This window comes from Ursus americanus, chromosome 1 (genome assembly GCF_024610735.1).
Source record: "Ursus americanus isolate L20-20 chromosome 1, mUrsAme1.1.p, whole genome shotgun sequence".
Lineage (NCBI taxonomy): Eukaryota > Metazoa > Chordata > Mammalia > Carnivora > Ursidae > Ursus > Ursus americanus.
Window position 1 is genome coordinate 64,939,382 of NC_142127.1, and position 21,436 is coordinate 64,960,817.

Genomic DNA, 21,436 nt, shown 5'->3' on the forward strand with positions numbered 1-21,436 from the left:
TGTAGCTTTTAACTAATTTGTTATACTGCTTCCAATAAAAACTGAAATATTTACTTCATAAAGTAGTTGTGAGCATTAAAGAGTTACTTAGGAAAATCAGCATAGTACTTGCCAGTGGAAGATGTTCGAATATTCTCTTCTTCCCATCTTCCAGTACCCTTTCTGTCATTTCTTTTGGTCATTTCTTTTAGTCCTCCCAGAAATCTTTCTTCCTTGAAACACCTAGCATCTTTTTAATTTATTTGAAGTGTGAGGCAAGGGGTGTGTATAGGTATGTGAGTAATAAGACTTCCTTTTTTCTTAATCTGTTTTTCTTTCTTTTTTTTTTTTAAAGATTTATTTATTTATTTATTTATTTATTTATTTATTTATTTATTTATTACACAGAGACAGCCAGCGAGAGAGGGAACACAAGCAGGGGGAGTGGGAGAGGAAGAAGCAGGCTCCTAGTGGAAGAGCCTGATGTGGGGCTCAATCCCGGAACACCAGGATCACGCCCTGAGCCGAAGGCAGACGCTTAATGACTGCGCCACACAGGCGCCCCCTTAATCTGTTTTTCTAATTAACCATGTGGTATTGCTGGCAGGTGCCATTTTTTTTCATGAAAAATGTTATCACAGCAGGTTTTTTTTGTTGGGTTTGGGTTTGGGTTTGGTTTTTTTAAGCTTAGGATCACTACTTCCCTGCCTTTTCCAAGAGCATGTTTATTTTTGAGTTACCCAGTAAGTTTCTGTCTGACAGATGCTTTCAGCTCTTAGCTTGTGGATTGTGTTTTTTAAGTCCTGTTGAATGCCAGGTACTTTGCAAGGCACCAAAGATATAAAAATGAGTAAGAGTCATCTGCAAACTGACTTGATTTGATTAGAATTAATTTTTCTTCTATTGTCATCAGCATTATTTATCTTAGCAATAACAGATCAAATTAAAAACTCTCATGTTTTCCTCTTTTTTAAGCCTTTTTTTCCCCTTCATTAATTTTTATGTCATATTTTCTTAAAGACCATTTCTTCTCTTAGTGAGTTTGTTGTCTTGGGCAAACTTTGGATAAGGAGTTTGCTAGCTGTCACAAAACATCTTTGAATGATAAGGACATTTAAAAGAGAGGAGGAATACATCTGACTTTGAGGGAAAAGATTCTGAATGTGATCCTAAGAATTTTTCTTGTTCATGGGAATAGTTTTTTGTTCTACATCAATAAGAATTCCGTATTTTAAGAAGCGAAAACTTGTCATTCCACTTACTCATTTGAAGTGTTTTCCCTGAAAACTGGGAAGCATTTCACAGAATCTTATGGAAAATTCTTGAAAATTTATTGTTACAAGGTTCCAAATGTCTGTAAGTTTCCCATATCAGAATTTTGCAAACATGGTGATTAAAATATTGCTCAATTTCCTTATCTGTTGCCGAATACTAACCCATATCCACAAGTAATTCTGTGAAATGTGTATGATTTTCCAGGGCAAATGTTGTCAGTATTAGACTTTTCAGTCTAATTATACTATAAAAGGTGAAGAACCAGCAATAGTGAAAAGTCCCTGGGCTAATATTTTTGTAATTTCCTTATCTATATATGTAAAAAGATGTGGACTATAATATTCTGCCTCCTCCTTTTTGCCTGTGTAAATCCTGTTTCAGGTCCCATTTAAGTTCCCCTGGTTGCTCAAACTCTCATTTTGTCTCCCTTGACAAAACTCTCTGTTTTATTCCTTAATGCTTGATTATAGATCTTCTGATACTCTCCAGTTGTTTCCAGGGATGCCTGCTCTGTTTAGTGTACCACCATTGTATCTTATCCAGGTCAAGGAAGTGATCTTAACTGGAAGCAGATTAGGGACAGGATCACTGACGTCTCAGGATCTGAAACTCTTCAAGCTACATCACTCCTTTTTTTATTCGTCTGTTGATAGCTGCTAGTTACCCAACATTGAACTGTCTCATTTTCTTAATTCTAGGTAACATGGGTGGACTTAAATATTAAGAACACTGTTACGCAGATGGAGCCAAAGAAGTCAAATATTTGCTATTTTGCAACATCTTAAAATGCATTCTAAAGCCAGATTTGATCCTTTGGAATTTATGGTGTTATGGATATTTTACCCCATTATATAGCTAATCATGTAGCTGGTTTTTAGTTTTATTTTAGTCACTAAATTATTTAAAGTAGTTTGATAAATAATGTCAGTTTTAAAATATTGTTTTACTAAAATATTTTGAGTAAACATTACTGAGTAAACAGTATTTCATTACCTCAAATTAGTAATATATTAGTAAGTTACTATAGTGGTAATCCTTTTGCAATATATAAGTGTATCAAATCAATACTATGTATACCATAAACTTAGTGTTTATCAATTATATCTCAATAAAACTGGAAAAAAATAAATTACTATGTGAGTATTTTTATAATTTGTAAGTTTAAATAATCACAGAAATAATTCAGGCCTTTAAATTAGTATTAAACTAGTAGAACAAAATTTGAACAGCAGCAGTTGTTAAAACATTTAGACCAGTTTTATTTTAATAAATATCATGGGACTCCATTTTCTCTCCAAAGTAAGAAATGTTCTAAACAAATGTAGGGAACAGAAGTGCAATAACTAAGATTAAATTAAATGATATAAAGCACATGTGGTGTCTATGAGCACTTATGACTTAATGTGAAATCCTATGGGAAATTATTATTTGTTCTCCAACTAAGGAACAAAACTTTGTCCTGACTATATTAAATTCTAAGGAGGGCTCATTAAGTGTTTTAACAGTGATTTTGTTTTTAATAGATATTTTCTGGAATATAATTTAAACAAAACTAACTCTATCTACATGTGGTTTTATTTATTTTTCTTTTAGGCGTTTCCATTGCTGAAGACTACTTGGAAATAGAAGAAATGGCTAATTGTCTCCCATTCTATGGAGTGATGGACTTAAAAGAAATTCTTAATGCTATATTAAACAAAAATGCAAAGGAAGTTTATGAATGTAGACCTCGCAAAGTCATAAGTTATTTAGAGGTATGCATTATTAGGTTATGTAGGTTGGTTAGGTTTTAACATACTTAACTATTTCTTATTAAAATAGTAAGTTTTCAAAATAGTAAAGTTTCTATAAGGTTTATTATCTGTTTGTAAGAAGAAATACTAAAAAAGAAAAAATTTCATATCATAGACTGGTTGTAGTAAACTATCATGGATCCTTACTTTAACATTATTTCTTGAGTGCATATTGAGGAAGAGCCTTATGCATGAGACCCTTTATAGTGAAGTTCTTTCTGATTTTTTTTTTTCCTTCGGAGAAATTTTTCTGATTTTTAAGAAGGGATATAAGATTTCTCCATCTTTACACCAAATACCTGTCTATAAAGAACTGCAGTGGGATTTCAATCACCGATCTCTACAAGGGCAAAAAGGGAAGAAAAGTGAAAGATGTATTATTGAATAAAAGGAAATTTTAGTTTCCTAGGAATATCTACCACAAATGAGAAATGTAACAGTGGGTTAAAAAGTAAGTTCTGAAGTAATATGGGTTGGAGGAAGATTATAAGGTTTTGAATGTCCAAGTATAGGATAGTGATTGGGAAACAATTCTGAGTGTCTCCATGTTTGAAGTTCTATTCCTCAAGTTTGGTATTACTTCAAGAACAAACCTGAATGTAAATGAGATTTGTTTTCTCCCTTTAAAAAAAAAAAAAATGGGCCATTTTTGTTTAGACTATAATCATGATGTGCCCACTGTATTCTGAGGGTCAGACTTCAGGAAAGTCCACTTTTTACCCTTTCCAAAGATTGTTATTCAGTAGATTCTGTAAGTCCTTCAAGAGCTTTGACCTATGGAACTTCCTAGCCTTTTGTGGGAGCAATTTAACACTGAGTTTCTAATGACTTCAAAGAAATCTGTTCTTCTGAAGGAGGTAGTATAAACTTAAATGAAGGTTGAAGGAGTTTGAGGGTAGTGTTTTGTTTATTGAAAAAAACCACCTGGGAAGAAATATGATTTCAAAAATAACCAAAAAAGTGGTTGGGATTAGATATAAATATTTTTACTAATACTATGTCTCTCATTACATTAAGTCAGTTGTGGATTGATTGTTATAGAAGAGAGTTTAGGAAAAAAAGAGAACTTCTGTAAGATCTAAAGGAGGGGCACCTAGGTGGCTCAGTTGGTTAAGCGAGTGCCTTTGGCTCAGGTCATGATCCTGGAGTCTCAGGATCAAGTCCCACATCAGGCTCCCCACTCAGCAGGGAGTCTGCTTCTCCCTCCGACCCTCTCCCCTCTCACGCTGTCTCTCACTCTCTCTCTCAAATAAATAAATAAAATCTTAAAAAAAAAAATCTACAGGAATACTTCCATTTAAGGTCAAGCTGAATAAGATAATCAGAAATAAAGGTAGGAGAGTAAAAGAAAAACCAGTAGAGGCATAGATATAAAGGTCAAGGAATAAAAGAAATTTAAAAATGAGAAAGTAGTATCAGATTGTTTATAGGGTAATTGCTTGAAGACCATCTGGTATGGCTGCTAGATAGCTGTGGCAATAGAAAAGTAGTCCAGATGGAAGACTTGCCAGTGGCTTAAGAGTGGGGCAGTGGTGAAAAAGAGTAGGCAGCAAGTCATATGGTGGTGAAAAGAAGAAGAGAGATTAGCTCGTGTATGTTGTTGGTGGAAAAGACTGACGTATAAGATTGGAAAGCAGATGTTCCAGAAGAGGCAGGAAGGAAGTTGGGATAACAATATAAGTTTTAGAAAGGAGAAACTTCTCTCAGTCAAGAGCAGACGAGAGGGAAGGTGGAAGTAAAAATATTTTGAGGTAAACTTGAGAGAAGTCATGTATGATACATGTGATGAAGGTGTAGAAGAAATTACTGAAAATGAAGAGGCTGGTGAGGTATTGGGGATTTGAGTGTAGTAGAGAAGATCTGAAAATAAGAGCTGTAGGTACCATAAGAGAAGATTGATTAGAGAAGACTAAGATGTCCAAATGGCATGGAGCACTCATAAGAGCTAATATTGTTATTAGATCCAGTCAGGATAGTTTGGTGATTTTTCCAATAGTACATGATACAGTTTATCCAAGTATAAGGATTACAAGATGAATATGGTAGAACAAGGGGGTGAGTGAACACATTTGAACCCACAATGTATACGAGAAACTGTGTTAGGTCCTAGAGGAATATAAAGATGAATTTGTAGGAACAAAAAGGAATACAAGGATGACAAGAAGGGTGCTGATGGGGCAGAGGAATTAGGAGGGACTGAGGAGATTAAAGGTCAAAGCGAAGAAAACAATAGGTTTAGTTGGAAAGGAGTAGGATGGTTGGAAAGATAATGGGAGAGGGTATGTGGTTAGAATAGTAGGCTCAAGTTCTTTGAAGTACAGTTTTTTTAAATAAATCTTAAAAGAAGCCAGCTTTGCTAATACTATTTACCCCTAAATGCTCAGTTTTTCCTATCTCAGAAAACAGCATCACCGTACCAAAAATGTGGACATTATCCTTGATTCTGTATCCTTCATAACTAGTTCATCAACAGGCTTTGACTCTACCTCCCATTCATCCATTCATGTCAGGACTCTCTCTCTCTCTCTGTCTCTCTCTCTTTTTTTTAGAGAGGGAGAGAGAGGTGTGGGGAGGGGGAGAGGGAGAGGGAGAGAGAAGGCTCCATGCCAGTGTGGAGCCCAACATGGGGCTCCATTCCATAACCCTGAGATCATGACCTGCGTTGAAATCAACAGTTGGACACCCAACCACCTGAGCCACCCAGGCGCCCCACAATTTTGTCTTTATCTGTTTTGTTTCTCTGCACTAGAATATAAATTTCACATAAGGATGTTTGTCTTACTCTCCACTGTGTGTAAAACCTACAGTAGCGACTAACACATAGTTTGTGCTTAATATGTGAGTGAATGAATAATAAGAATATAATCTATTTTTGTCTTCTTTCTTGCTAGGAATAACATGTTTTCTGCTTCAGGGTATATCATGGTAAAATATGGCTTTCTCTTCACAGGGAGAAGCAGTGCGTCTATCTAGACAGTTGCCCATGTACTTATCCAAAGAGGACGTCCAAGACATTATCTACAGAATGAAGGACGAATTTGGAAATGAAATTAAAGGGTGTGTTCATGGTCGCCCATTTTTTCATCATTTAACCCATCTTCCAGAAGCTACCTGATTAAATATGTATAAGAAAATTTGTTATATTGAAATTGATTTCATAATAAAATAATAGGAGTCAGTTTTTAAGCCATCTTTGTACTATGATGTGTTAAGTATTTTATAAGTGAAGCTTCACTGACTTGTATATTTTAAAAATTTTTGAAAACTTAAACCAATGTCAACTATTCAATTTATTCTCAAGAACCAGCCTTCATAATAATTATTGGTTGTAAACTGCAAACTGAAAATACCTAGTATTCTTGGGTGGTTGATTTACTAAGGGCTGTGGATTGAATTGTGTCACCAAAATCCATATGTTGAAGTCCTAACCCCCATTGTGATGGAATTTGGAGATGGGGCCTTTTCAGGGGTAATTAGGTTTAGATGAACTCATGAGGGTAAGGGCCCTCATGGCGTGGTTAGTGCCCTTGTAAAAAAAGACATCAGAGCTTTTGTTCACTCTCTTTCCTTTTCTCCCACCAACTCCCATGTGAGGATACAAAGAGAAGGTGGCCCTTTATAATCCAAGAATAGATTAGGAATAGTTTCTGGTTTCTCACCAGAAACCAAGCATGCTGGCACCTTGATCTTGGACTTCTAGTCTCCAGAACTGTGAGAAAATAAATGTCTGTTGTTCTTTTAAGCCACCCAGTCTGTGTTATTATGTTATGGCAGCCTGAGTGGACTAATGCACTGGGTCAGTCCTGTGCGGAGAGAAATTAAAGACTGAGCTGGCAGATACCTGACAGAAGTTGTCCATGTTGTTTAAAGTAGGATGGAGAGACAGAGTGGGAGAGAGTGAGAAAATGAAGTTTAGAGGAAGAAAGTTTAGCTTTCAAAATCCTGCCATTTACCTCTATTTTGGGGTAACAGAAATATTGGGCTTTGAGGTTAACATTTGTCAGAGAAAATGGGAAGATCCAGAGATTTAACAGAAAATTTAGGTTAAGATTATTCATCGTGTCCTTTAAAAAACTAGGTCCCACACACCGTGCACCAAAACACTTGATTTACAGAAAGTTGAGACATGTTTAATGGATATATTTGTTTTATAAAGTAAGATGTGTTATACTGGATACACTATCTCCATACTCAGTACTATCTCCCATAATTCTCAAGAAGTTTTCAATTCTTACGAACCTTGTTTTGTTAAGATACAAATTGTGATACCTGGAATTCTACCTGAAGCCAGGCCTTTTTTTCCCTGACAACATGATCCTTTACCTATAACCTAAATACTGTATTTTTTCCATAATCCCCTTTGAAAGTTTGGGACCCCTCTCTGGGAGACATTCTGAGTCTCTGGGTAAATTGAGGAAAGAGAAGCCCACGGAGATATAGAAGATGACGAATTGGCATCACACATTTGTGCCAGTGCCAAGCAAAATTTAGGACTCATTTTCTAGCTGGTAACAGTTGTTGCAGGAGATCCTACAATGGCCTTTTTTTGCAGCCTTGGATTGTGCCCAATCAGGTTAGTAGTAATGATGGCAGGTTTGCTATTTGCTGGATACACAATGCACTTACTTAGCTTGTATGATCTCCATTTAATCTTAACAAATTTAGGATTGTAGGTACTATTGAGACTCTATCCCTAGAACTCCTGTTCTTTACCACTGTTAAACTGCCTGCCATGAGAAATAGGCCTTGTAGAGTCGTTAAGGCCAATAAAAGTATTTGGGGGAAAAGAGAAGTACAGAACGCTCCCTGGCACCACTGTAAGGAATCCTAGCTCAACTTTGGGCAGTAGCATTTTCTCTAAGGGAGTTTGGTGAGTGGGATCCAGGCTGGTCTGAGGCCCCGTCTCCTGACTTCGTAGGAGGCCGCGGAAGCCCCGCCCCCGCGCTGCCCTGGGTGCCCTCCCCATCGCCCCACAAGTCCTTGCAGCAGCCGTGGCCCCAAGGGACAAAATGGCTGGAGCGGGCGGCAGCGACGGTGAAGCCCTGGCTCCCAGGATGGAGGTAACGGCCACTGCAGTTTGGGAGGCTGGTACTGGGCGTTAAGGGTGAGGGGAGGAGATCTAGAGAGAAAGAAAAGCCTACCTTAAATTGCCCCTTTTTCTCAGTTGGCTGGGGAGAGGGGGGACTCGCAGGGTGTGGATTCTCCAAAGTGCTCTTGAGACCCAAGAGCCTAACTTAGCCTCCCAGCCGTAGCTAAGGCACAGAAGTGACGCCAAAGCCATGCGGAGGCGAGGCCTACAGGCCGCCGACGTTGGACCTTTTGCCTTGAAGGTAGCCATGCGTGGTCCAGCAGTGCCTACGAAGTTCCGTTTATTTAACCTATTGAAAATGTTAGGCCTTAATTCCGATGGACAGGTTTTTGTCGTTACTTACACTGGCTATTTGATTCTCTGTGATCTTAATCCAGATTTTGTGCCTGGGATTGTAGGAATTGCAATCCAGCTCACCAGCAGCCTGCATTTCTTAACTAAATATATAAATATGACCTATTTATTGGGCACCCAAATGTTGACCCACAAACTTAAAAACCAGAGTCACCAAGCAAACTAAAATACCAATAATGATATTAAGGTATTTAAATGAATTAGACTTGTTGGAATTGGAGCATTCTAGGTTGATTATGGCAAACCAGTGTTGGTGGATTCATAGTTAATAAAAAGAGCCTTTGAGGTGATCTAATCCGAACAGTTTTACAGATGAATAAGTAAGTGATTTGCCTCAGTGCCCACAGATGATCTAGTACTCTACTAGTTCTACTTCAAATGTTATTACCATAAAGAAAAGCAAGGTAAGTACTGAAAGAATAAATTTTACTGCAAAGCCAAATTTTAAAAAATGACTTGATATTGTCAGTTACTTTATAAGCATGAATAAGTGAGGGCTAACTGTTACCTTAGTCTGGATCTTTTGATTGATCTCACCTAAACTTAACAAATTTTTAACCTTCAAAACCTTTATTGTTTTCAGTAATATTAGCAACACGTCACTTAAGTCTCACCACTGCTGTCTTGAGATTGTTTTATTTTTTTATTATACTTTTTATTCCTCCTTAAACCACTACAAATTAATATAAAGATCCTTTCTCTAGTTTTTAAAATCCTGTCCCAGTGGTTATCAAATTTGAGCCACACCGATTTGAACCACTGCCCTATCCTGTATCAGAGTTCCCCCAACAGTCTCAAATCCATTTCTTTCAGCTCATTATTTTTCATCTCTGCAGTGAAGATGCTAAACTTTACCCCCAAGTGCACAATCATTTATAACATTCCATAATTTTGTTTCTTCCTATTTTGTCTTGAACATTCATTAGCAGGACCTGGAATAACCTCTTTTCAGTTAATTATTACTACCTTACTGTTGACCATATTTAAGTGCCTCTGACTAGGCCACTTTTTCCATAAAATCTTTTAAACTATAAATCAGTGGCAGGGGGGAGGAGGGAGTAGATTTCTTCCACCTTGCTCAAATTGGACTAGAAATCACTAAAACAAACCCCTCCATCTCTACTTTAGTTGTATATTACTTTCTTTGTTTATTCGGTAACATGGAGTGTCACACTCAGTGCTAAACACAGACTACAAAGACATTTTTTGCCCTCTAGAGGAGAAAAACTATTGCAATATAATATGAATGTTAGGAGGGTATGTAGTATGTACTATGGGCACATAAAGGCACACCCACTCCAACTTGGAGAAATCTATGGAAGAAACTAGTAAGCTGAATCTTGTTAAGGAATTATCTGGGAGAAGAAAGAAGGGTATTTCAGGCAGATGGAATAGCATGTGTCAGTGTATTGATGAATGCAAGGAATTCTACATCATTGGATCTTGAGTAAGCGGAGGTTGGATTAAAATACTAGGCAGTACATTGTTCATAAAGGGTCTCAGGCCTCTAAGGATTTGGATTTTTTTTTTAAAGATTTTATTTACTTATTTGAGAGAGCGCGCACAAGCAGGGAGAGGGGCAGAAGGAGAGGGAGAAGCAGCCTCTTTGCTGAGCAGGGAGCCCCATGACCCTGGGATCATGCCCTGAGCTGAAAGCAGACGCTTAACCTACTGAGCCACCCAGGCGCCCAAAGGATTTGGAAAATTTTATCATAAGGACTGTGGAAAGCCATTAAAATTTTTAAGCAGGAAAGTACACAGTAAGGTTCAGAAGACGTTAGCCAAGTTAAAAGCAGATAGAACAAGTTAGCAGGCTACTTAAGAATTCAGACAGTGTGAGTGATCCAAATGGAAAGAGATAAAGGCTCTGTAGTATTGAAAAGAGTCTATTTGACAGGTAGCGAGGGCCCTGTAGCCTTGTGGGCGATTTCAGTTTAGATTCTCTGAGACGATGCCATAATAGAATTAAAGTGGAAAAGAAGTCTGTCCTCATTTGGCTAATTTATGGTGATATCCGATTACTAGAAGAATAGAGGCTCGTTTGCCTTTCCTTTCTTTACTAAAAAGTCAATATAATTGCAACTAATTCTTTTGAGTTTCTCACAGACTAGGAAAATAATTCAATATCTTTTTAGAAAATTATTATATCAGATGTTTAAGTTATAATCTAGGCTTGTATCTGGGGCCTTTGGGAACCAACCTAAAGTTTCTAGCTGTTCCTGAAATGAAATAGTTTTATTCATAAAGGACCTCAGTGTTCAAATATAATTTTCTAGCAAGACAAAATAATGGTGGCAAATTAAAAATTATCTTTAATGTTGAACTTATTTGATTAAGAACTTTCTTGTAGGCATTTTATATTTTATAATTTAGATCATAGAAATGAGTGGTGAGTTAAGAAGAAACAAGCAAGAAATTGTGAATGGATTGAACATATTTTTGGAAGAAAATGGTATGTTCTCAAAAGTTAATTTCATTTATTTAAAAAGGACATTTTTGGTTTTAAATTTGCTTTCATTTAATTTAAAGACATTGGTAAATAATAGCAAGCTAACTTGCAAGACAGTGATGTTGTCCTGCCTAAAAATATTTTTTAAATAATTCACTAATAATAGCAGAAAACATTTCCATGTGTCTTTATATATAACTAGCTAAATGTACATAAGGTACTTCTAATCTGTTTTCAAGTTCTTTGCACCTTTTTGGGTCTGTCTCCTTAACTTCCCTAGTTATGTTAAAAAAACTGTCATAGATCAAACATTTTCCCACATACGTAGGGATGATCCTTGATGTCCCAGATAAAAACAAGATTTCCACTCCACACAAGTAGTTTCTAAATTGTCAAAGATTTTATAGGGGCAGTCAAGTTTTAGCTGTTTTTTCCACTTAAAACCAAAGTTAAATATACAATACTTCTTTGCTCCAGAGTTGGAAGAAGGATACTTCATCTTTTCTAGGTTTCTTCCTATGATGAGAAGTTTGAGGATACCCTGTGTATACTAGTGTATGAGTATGGTTCAAGTCAGCACTTCCCAAAACTTTAGTGTGCATATGAATCTCTTGGGCATCTTGCTAAAATATAACTCTGCTTCAATAGTTCTGGGGTAGGATCTGATATTCTGCATTTCTGACATTTCTACTGGTTCAGGAACCATACTGGGTTAACAAGAGTACACATATAATCCTTTGGCCAAATGCTAGGTTCTTGAAATAGAATACAGATACATTTTTAATATAAACGTTTACTGAAAATCAAATAATCAGAATTATGAGTCTGTTTATGGTTCTCTATTCTCAGTTTTCATTGGGAAGTTAGGTTTTCTTAAGCGACACCATTCTTTATTTAAGAAGTTGGATTTAGGGGTGCCTGTGTGGCTCAGTCAGTTGAGCCTCTGGCTCTTGATTTTTTTTTTTTTTTAAGATTTTATTTATTTGTCAGAAATAGCACAAGCAGGGGGAGCAGCAGCAGGCAGAGCAGGCAGAGGGAGAAGCAGGCTCCCTGCTGAGCAAGGAACCTGAAGCAGGACTGGATCATCACCTGAGCCGAAGGCAGCCGCTTAACAGACTGAGCCACCCAGGTATCTCGGGCTCTTGATTTCTGCTCAGGTCATGATCTCAGGGTCCTGAGATTGAGCCCTGGAGCCCTGCCTTGGGCTCCACTCAGCGAGGAGTCTGTTTCTCTCCCTCTTCTCATGCCACTCCCCCGCATGCACACACACTCTCTCTCAAAAATAAATAAGTAAATCTTAAAAAAAAAAAAAAAAAAAGTTGAATTTATATATTCTCAAGAATGTTACTGAGGTACCTGACTCCGAAATGTCCACCATCAGTTCTTACCTTCTTGTACCCACAAGCCATTCCCCCATTAAGAGGTGGAGACTATTCCTCTACTTCCTTAAATCTGGGCTAGTTTATGATTACCTTGACCATTAGATTATAACAGAAGTGACACTATATGCCGTCCAAGATAAAGCAGATTTCCTCCTGCAGCTTTCCTCCTTTCCACTGTGGCTTTCCTCCTGGCTGGCTCTCTCGAAACAGTTTCTCTGAGGAAGTCAGTCACCTCATAAGAAGTTATTCTACCTTGAGTCTGTTAGAAGAAAGCACAAGCTAGCCAGGTGGAGAAAGATGCTTGACTACCTATCCCAGTTGTTCAGCCATCCTAAGCTCAGGTGCCAGACATAAGGGAAGATGCCTTCAGATGACTCCAGCCTTAGTTGCCATCTGTTACAACTATATGAAATACTTAGAGTGAGAACCGCCCCAGCTGAGCTCATCAACCTCCAGGACCATGAAAGATAAATTGTTAAACCACTAAGTTTTGATGTAGTTTATTATACAGAGATAGACAAACAGAACACTTACATTATGCCAATTTGAGAAGGTTTATTACTAAAATGTCATGTTTTTCTTGGAGAAAATGATCAGTATAGGAGTTGGAAATTCATCTGAAATTTTCATACAAAAATGTTGTGGTCTTTTTTAAAATATAAATTTATGAAATGTCTCCCATTTTCCTTTTCTTTTTTCCTTTTTTTAAAAGATTATTTATTTTAGAGAGTGCACGTGCGAGCAGGGAGGGGGCAAAAGGAAAGGGAGAGAAGCAAAATCCCCACTGAGCATGGAGCCCAACTTGGGGCTCAGTCCTGTGATTCTGAGATCATGACCTGAGCTGAGATGACAACCTGAGCCAAAATCAAGAGTCAGACATCTAACCAACTGAGCCACCCACGTGCCCCACATTTTATTTTCTTCTCATGAAAATGTTCTAGCATTAAATAATTTATATTTTAAAAAATAATTTACATTTAAGTCATTTTATGATTATGCCTTTGAGACTGGAGATAATATTACTTTTGAGGATTATTTGAAGGTCTGATTTTCAGCTCTTCCACATAATCACTAGAATTTTCTATTCTTACCTGCCCATGTTGTCACCTATCCATGGGATCAAACTATGAGTGAGAAAGAGATTAATAATTTTTACTGAATATTAACTTTTCTTTTATCTTTGATTCATGCCCTTGTTTGTCTAGATATCGTTCCCCAAAATAGTTTCTTAAGGGCAATCTCCTCTGGGCTTTACCTCTTTCATAAAGAATGATTTTAGTGACATTTTAAAACTTACTCAAATTTATTCACTCACTGTTTTTACCAGACATCTATCAAAACCACTTTGGGGAATTCGAGACATAGAAGGATTCAAAATTTAATAAAACATAATATCTGCCGTCAGGAAGATTTAGTCTATTAAAAGAGAATAGTCCACAAATAACCCTGTTAGAATCAATGTTGAATGAGAGGAATAAAAATCCAGGTTCAGAATAAATGCAAATCACATCAGCAAGGGTGATATATTCTTCATGAAGAATATTGCACAACTGGGCTGTGGGGGCTGGGAATTTTTCTTATTTTGTTGTTTTGTTTCTCAAGTTTCTTGCATGTGTTTTGTTCACTTTATTTTTTTCACACTTGCCATTTTTAATGAAATATTTTCACATTCTTCCATCATAGGTTATGTAATGTTGAGTGTACTTTTAAAAATAATTTTTACTCAATTTATTTAAACTTAAACACAGTACACCCAGTCCCCCCCCACCTCCAGCCTCTACAACCACCAATTGGCAATCTATCTATCAGTTTGTGTTTTAGATTCCACATTTAAGAGATCAGAGAATGACTGATTTCACTTAGCATCATACCCTCTAGGTCCACCCATGTCAAAATGGCAAATGTCACAAATGTTTTTTATGGCTAAATAATATTCCATTGTAGATCTATACCACAGGGTTTTTTTTTTTTTTTTATCCATTCATTCATCATTAGACACGTAGGTTGTTTCCATATTTTGGCTATTATGAATAATGCTTTGGTGAACATGGGGTGCATATATCTTTTCAAATTAGTGTTTTCTTTCTTTCTTTTTTCTTCTTTCTTTCTTTCTTTCTCTCTCTCTTTCTTTCCTTTTCTTTTCTTTCTTTCTTTCTTTCTTTCTTTCTTTCTTTCTTTCTTTCTTTCTTTCTTTCTTTCTTTCTTTCTTTCTTTCTTTCTTTCTTTCTTTCAATACCCAGAATAAGGATTGCTGAACCATATGGTAGTTCTATTTTTAATTTCTTGAGGAAATTCTGTACTGTTTTACATAGTGGTTTTACCAATTTACATTCCCATGAACAGTGCACAAGGGTTCCCTTTTCTCCACATCCTTGCCTATGCTTGCTATTTCTTGTCTTTTTGACAATAGCCATTCTAACAGGTGTGAGGTGATATCTCATTGTGGTTTTTATTTGCAATTCCCTAATAATTAATGATGTTGAGCATCTTTTCATGTACATGTGAGCATATGTCTTCTTTGGAAAAATATCTGTTCAGATACATTTTTAATTTGTTTGCTTTTTGAAGGAAAAAAAATTGAAACAGTAAAGAAAATGTGACTTGATCACTGTTTATTTCCAAAAAGGATTTGCAGTGGATTACAATTAAAAAACAAAGTGAGATCAGAACCATTAACATAGAAAAAGACATTCAAATTAAATAGTAAAAGAATATGAAAGAATACAGAAAAGACAAAATAAAAATGCTCTCTAGGTGGAGAGCAACAGCCAGAGTCAATAGGAAGAAAGGAAGAAACCCTAGGTTTGGAGGGAACCTTTGTTTGATCACTACAAAAGTTCTTCCCTTATTTTCTCCTTCTCACTCATAGCTTATAGGACTCTTACCTGTGCTTGGGCATCCTTCTGTTTTTTTGTTTTGTTTTGTTTTGTTTTGTTTGTTTGTTTGTTTGTTTCAAAACAGTGAAGTAAACCCTAAACTCTAGCACTTGTGTTTGTCATTCATTCAATGCTTAGTATAATTAGTATTAAAGTCACTAAGTATTGTAATCTTTCTTATATATAGTTTTACCTCTGCTTATCTTTATCACCCAGCATGCAGAGGCAATCTATAATTATCTGTATATTTGAATGATAGCTTATTATTTAGCACTATTTTCTTTTAATTCCAAATCTGCAAATACTGACTCACCAGTACTCTTATTCTTCATCCAAAGGAGGGTCACAGGAAGTAAGATTAGAAATTCTTTTGAAAACAGATTTTGAAGGGCCCTGAATATCAGGCTAAAGATTTTCTTTTTTTTTTTTTCTTTTTTTTTTTAAAGATTTTATTTATTTATTCGACAGAGATAGAGACAGCCAGCGAGAGAGGGAACACAAGCAGGGGGAGTGGGAGAGGAAGAAGCAGGCTCATAGCGGAGGAGCCTGATGTGGGGCTCGATCCCATAATGCCGGGATTACGCCCTGAGCCGAAGGCAGACGCTTAACCGCTGTGCCACCCAGGCGCCCCCAGACTAAAGATTTTCTTTAGTAAGAGCAGCTAAAAGTTTTTAAGAAGAAAAGTAACATAATCAAAACGGTGCATTAAGAATATTAGTTTAAAACATGTTGAAAATGAATTGGAAGGAGTAAGGAAGGTTAGTTGAAAAAGATCACACTGCTAAAATTCCATTTATGTTATGTCTAAGTGTCTTAGTCATCTTATTTTCATTGTGTTCATTCAACATAGAAGAAGAAGAAGTTTCTTTAGAAGAGCTTGAAGAAGAATTTGACATTCTTGAGGTATAAAAATATATTAGTTCTAAACGTAAATTCAAAGTAAATTTTAAAGCATATATTTTTATTTTCCATTTTTCTGTCTAATATTTGCCAGTAAAATGTGTTCATTAGTGACTTTGGATGATGATCAACCATACTTAACAAGAATGTTGAGTTTATGGTGCACATGGACAAAAAGATGCTTTAAATTTATTTAATTTGTCTTCATTTTCATAACAGCAAATATTCTGATGTGTCGCCTTGGGAGGAAATGTATATTTTGTTATCCTTCTCTATAGATTTTGTGGGTTTCATGTCCTTATTACTGTCTCTGTACTTTCTCTGGATTCCCTAGGGGCCTAAGTATTTCCAGATAACTTCTTGGTTGTTCTTTCTTTCCCAATCACAGATTACACTTCCTTTTTCTTAATCTGGTTGATCTTGGCCAAGTGTTAAAAAAGGATTAGATTGAAAGGGTTTTTTATCAATGTAAATGATATAAAGATACATTCTGTCATAGAGGGGGGAAAACTATGCTATGAATGACTAGGATATTTGGATTTTTAAAATGAATCAGTTGCTCTGAAATTAATCTCTAAATTACTGAATTTCAGGCAATTTAGGGATATACATTTTGGGGTAAAACTGCCTACTCTCATATACATGTTAAGACTGGTCCTAATATTACATTTTTCTTTTCCCCAAAGGAGGAAGAAACAGAAACTATAAGTGAAGATGGTAGTTCAAAAGAAGCACATGATATGTCAGTGAAATATACAAATTTCTTTAAAATTTTAACTTTTATTCAAATATAAGACATATATGTCCTATATTTAAGAGTCAGTAGTATAGTATGCTGTAAGACTGTGGGCCTTGGAGTTGGAAAGCTTCAGTATTAAATTCCAGCTTTATCAATTACTAGCTCTGTTATGATAGAGTATTAACTTCTATGTGCCACCTCTATGTTGTATGGGGATAATATTTACTTTGCCAAGTTTTGTAAAGACAAAATGAGGGAAAATGTAAAGCAGCTAGTACAATACCTAGGACATAGTACTCAGTGAATATTAGTTCACATCCCTTATCTCTTTTCAACTATTTCTTAAGAAATATTACAGTTAAAAAACAAAGCATTTTATTTTTTTGCCCACCTGCCCTGCCCCTACCTGCTTGCTTGCTTCCTTCTTCCTTCCTTCCTTTCTTTTTTTTTTTAAGTATTTTAAAAATGCTTAGTCTGTCACTGTACATCTAAATATAACAAACGTATATCATTTTTGGTAAGTTGCTCATTATGACAGTATCTTAGAGTAAATAGATGCTGACAATAATTTGATATTATGAATTTACAGTTAATTTTCTACTAAGCTAATGAAAGAAAGCTCCCATATAGTTAAAAATAATTTACATTTTCTTTGAAATTTGCTGTAGTATATGGATATTTTTGGTCTGATTATTTCTAATTCTTCAAGGAAAAGAATAAGAACATTTTGAAGGTCCAACTCAAGCAATTCCAGAAATTTATTGAATTTCTTTTTCCTTTTCTTCTCAAATTATTCTCTTACTCATAACTCCATTTTAGAAACAGATTGCATCAAGTCTCAATGACATAAAGTATCTTTCTAAGGCAGATCTGAAACCGCTGTCACTAATACCTACTTGGGGTGGGTAAGTTTCATATATTTCCTGGGGCAAATCTCCATAATTAATGAAAGCTCTTGTTCCAGCTTCTCCTTGTTTTGAATAAACAGACCATCTTTATTTCAACAAAATGCTTTTATTTTGTAACAATGTTGAAGAATTTGAAAGTTATATCTACCCCAGAGATGTTACCAAATCTTCTTTGGAACTCAGAATTGAATGAAGTGGAAAAGTGAGAGAAGTAGAAAAGTGAGAATGGGGACTAAAGCTCTTCAGTGGTTCAGGGTAATAATAAAATAGTTAAAATTCATTCAGAAGTTAACTACTAGATACTATTCTAAGCCTTTTATATATGTTAACTCATTTAGAGAACTAGACATTGCCTGAATTGCAAGTATAGCTTTTAGGTGATTTGAAATGAAAATGAGGACTGCTTAAAAAAAACAAAAACATTCCCACAAACATATTTTTCCATCTGTGTCCATCTTTTCTCTCACATACACATCATATATATACTTTATTTTATATGTTGCCTTCCCCATCTTTCCTGCATGCTGACGTGCTTCTCTGTTCACATTTTCTTTCTGTCTTATGCATATGCTTTTAGCACACATGCATCGGTATACTTATAATCACTGATACGCACTGCACCCAGTCTCCCAGGTCAGGAATATGGGAGCCATTTTAACATCTCTCTTATCATCTTGTCAGTTCACTTCCTGAAAGCTCCTGAATCTGTTCTCACTCATCAAAACTATTGCCTTAGCGCAAGCTCTATTCACTTTTGGCCTCAATCGTATTGAAAGACCTTTCTTTTTCTCTAGTCCTACCCGCTTCTTGTTCATATTTCCTATTGCTACCAAAGAATCTTTCTCAAATACAAATCTAATCAAATCACTCTTCTTGCTTATAATCATTGTTATAAATCAAACTTCTTAGCATGGTGTATCAAGCACTTCATAGTCTGGCCTCAGTATACCTTTTCAGCCTCATTTCCAATCATTTTTTCTCTTCTACATCAAACCTTGACATGCAAAATTGCTTGAAGTTTTCTAAAATAAGCCTTGGTTTTCCTGCTTTTCTGTACATTCTTCTTGCTCGAATATCTGTCTCCCAACAATCTAATCCCTCCTGCTCTACCCCAAGTCAGTCCACAGCCACCCATCAAACTTTGATTTATCCTGCAAGACTCAAAATTAATTTAATTCTTGAGAATTAACTCTTGATCTCCTTGAGCAAATTGAGCATTCTCTCCTTAATGTTTTTTCATAGCATCTTGTACATATTTTACCATCCTTGCCACCTCACCTATTGTCACATTATACACATCTTTATATGTAGATCCTCTCTCTGAATACATGTCTTTCCTCCTTTTCTACATGACCATACTTTTTTCTACTGCATAAAAATATATAGATTTCTAAATATGTCAATATTATTTATTACATATATAATTTTATAATATATAAGATATAAATTTATTCTGTCTGTCATCCCTACTAGATTTTGACACCTGAAGGGCTAGGCTGTCTTTTATCTTTATAGCCTTTACAATATCCTGGTACATTGGAATCACTAAGTGAAATTTATTTATTTATTTATTTGACAGTTATTTGTTGAGGGCTTTTATATACCAGGAGTGTTTCAGATGCTGATGAAATAGCAGAGAACAAGCCACACCAAAGCTCTGGCCTTCAGAGACCTTTTATGCTATGCTTAATGATTGTCTTAATCAATTGATGTAAACTTCCTAAACCTATTTCTTCAAATACAGAAACTACCCATTCATGAAGCAGAGTTTTTTCTCTTTTTTGTGAAGTACTTTACTTATGTTACTTTACATATTAATCTGAATTATTATATTCTAAATGTTAATCTGAATTAATGCTATTATATTCCATTTTTTTATAGTGTAAGAACACCTCAAAAAGTGTCCCTCAGGAGTATCTCATCAATGACAGATGAAGAGGTTAGGATTAATTCACTAAGAAACTTGTCAACATTTAGGGACTAAATGACAAAAAAGTAAAATTTTACCACTAATTATTAAAAATTTATTAATGATTTTATTAATAATCTTATTCAATTAATAAAATAATTTTATAAGAATTTATGCTACTGACATTTTTTTAGAATCCTAAGTGATTTCCTTATTTTCATACATGTTTATGTATTTGTAAATAGTATTGTATGTATCACAAAATGAGAACAGCCTTAAGCTATATGTATATACAGTTGAAAGAGGAATTATTTACTACTGCGTGGTGGCACCTCAGTGAGGCTGGTAGAAATTCTCTTCAACTTTACACTTACTTATGAACTAATTCAAATATATCAGAAAACAATAGACTCTTTTATACTCACCACCTAGGTTTAATAAAGAAATTCAAGGATCTAAAGTGTGGTCCATGGCCCAGCGGCATTAACAGCACCTGGGAGTTTATTAGAAATGCAGAATCTCAGCAGCATCCCCAGTCCCAGTCCTGTTGAGTCACAATCTGTATTTTAACAAAATTCCCAAGTTATTTGAAACTTTGTTGTAAATCATTTTTAAAAAGAAGATATATATCCAACAAAACTTACCCCCTCTCCCATGCTATTCACCTCCCTCTCTCACAATAGATAATAACTATTCTAAAGTTGATATGTATCCTTTTTGTCCATGGTTTAAATTTTTATCACATAGGTTTGGATCCTTAATTACACACACTTTTAAAGTTTTATATAAATATATAAGTGAAGGGTTTTTTTCTGCAACTTTTTTTCACTTTAACAGTGTTATTGAACTTTATCCATGTTTTGAAGTTTATCTTAGACAAGAAATTCTTACTTACCCCAGTGTTACCAAGCTTTTCTCTCACATTTTCTTTTAACAGTGTTTTCACTTTGCTTTTCATACTTGTCAGAGGCACTACACAATTAAGAAGATGATTTTATTGAGGGTATTGCAATAGTGGCAGCAATGGTTAGGAACATCGCAAAAGAAGGGGACTTGAATTTTATAATGGCAGGTAAACAAGGAAGTTATAATCACTGGGGAAGGGTAGAAGTGGGTCATATCTGGGAATAGGTAGAGCTCGTTAGAGCAGAGTGGTCTTTTGTAGTTAGTCAGTTCTGGGATCACAGAAAGGTGGTGGGATTTTTCAACTACCACTCCTTTCAGGGAACACAGGGTTCAGATAAACTTCAACATTGTTACACTCAAGAACTGAATTCATCTAGAATTTATTTTGTATATATTCAAATGTTTTTTTATCATATAGATTATAAGTTTTCAATTATCCTAATGATATTTATTATTACCGAGGTATATCCTCCCTCCACTGATTTTTGAATTCCCAATTTTGTTTCATTGGCTTCTTTGTGTCATAGTTAAGACATTGTTTTTAATTATTACAGCTTTATAAAATAAATCTGTTGTAAATGTTTTTGAAGAGTATCCATTTGTTGAATGCAGGTTTACACACACATACACACAAACACCCTTTCATTAGATCAGATCAAGCTCATTAATTGTGTTGTTAACACAAACATGCATGAACTTTTTTTTGTTTCTCTGTTGTTGAATACTGAAAGAGGATGTTAAAATCTTTCACTGTGATTATGGATGTTTTTACTTCTGGTTCCAGTGGAATGTTTTTGTTTGTTTGTTTTGTACTAATTTGAAAGTTATCCTCTGTTTTTGTTTTGGTTTTATCCCCCCCCACCCAAAGCACTTAGGG

At 35.4% G+C, this 21,436-nt stretch overlaps 1 protein-coding gene and 1 long non-coding RNA gene across 14 annotated transcripts in view; both read left to right on the plus strand.

The window, feature by feature from the left end:
* Positions 1–6,789, plus strand: part of PMS1 (PMS1 homolog 1, mismatch repair system component) — an 87,896-nt gene extending 81,107 nt beyond the window's left edge. For all 13 annotated transcript variants that reach the window (XM_045806314.2, XM_045806313.2, XM_045806312.2 and 10 more), the window contains 2 exons: positions 2,848–3,008; positions 5,998–6,789. In XM_045806314.2, the coding sequence (XP_045662270.1) occupies positions 2,848–3,008; positions 5,998–6,162 (326 nt within the window). In that variant the 3' untranslated portion in view covers positions 6,163–6,789. The remainder of the gene's footprint in view (positions 1–2,847; positions 3,009–5,997) is intronic.
* Positions 6,790–7,814: 1,025 nt separating this feature from the next.
* The window catches only part of LOC148110782 (uncharacterized), a 47,326-nt gene continuing 33,704 nt past the window's right edge, over positions 7,815–21,436 (plus strand). Inside the window, exon 1 of the long non-coding RNA XR_015726019.1 lies at positions 7,815–8,107. This is a non-coding gene — a long non-coding RNA (uncharacterized LOC148110782). The remainder of the gene's footprint in view (positions 8,108–21,436) is intronic.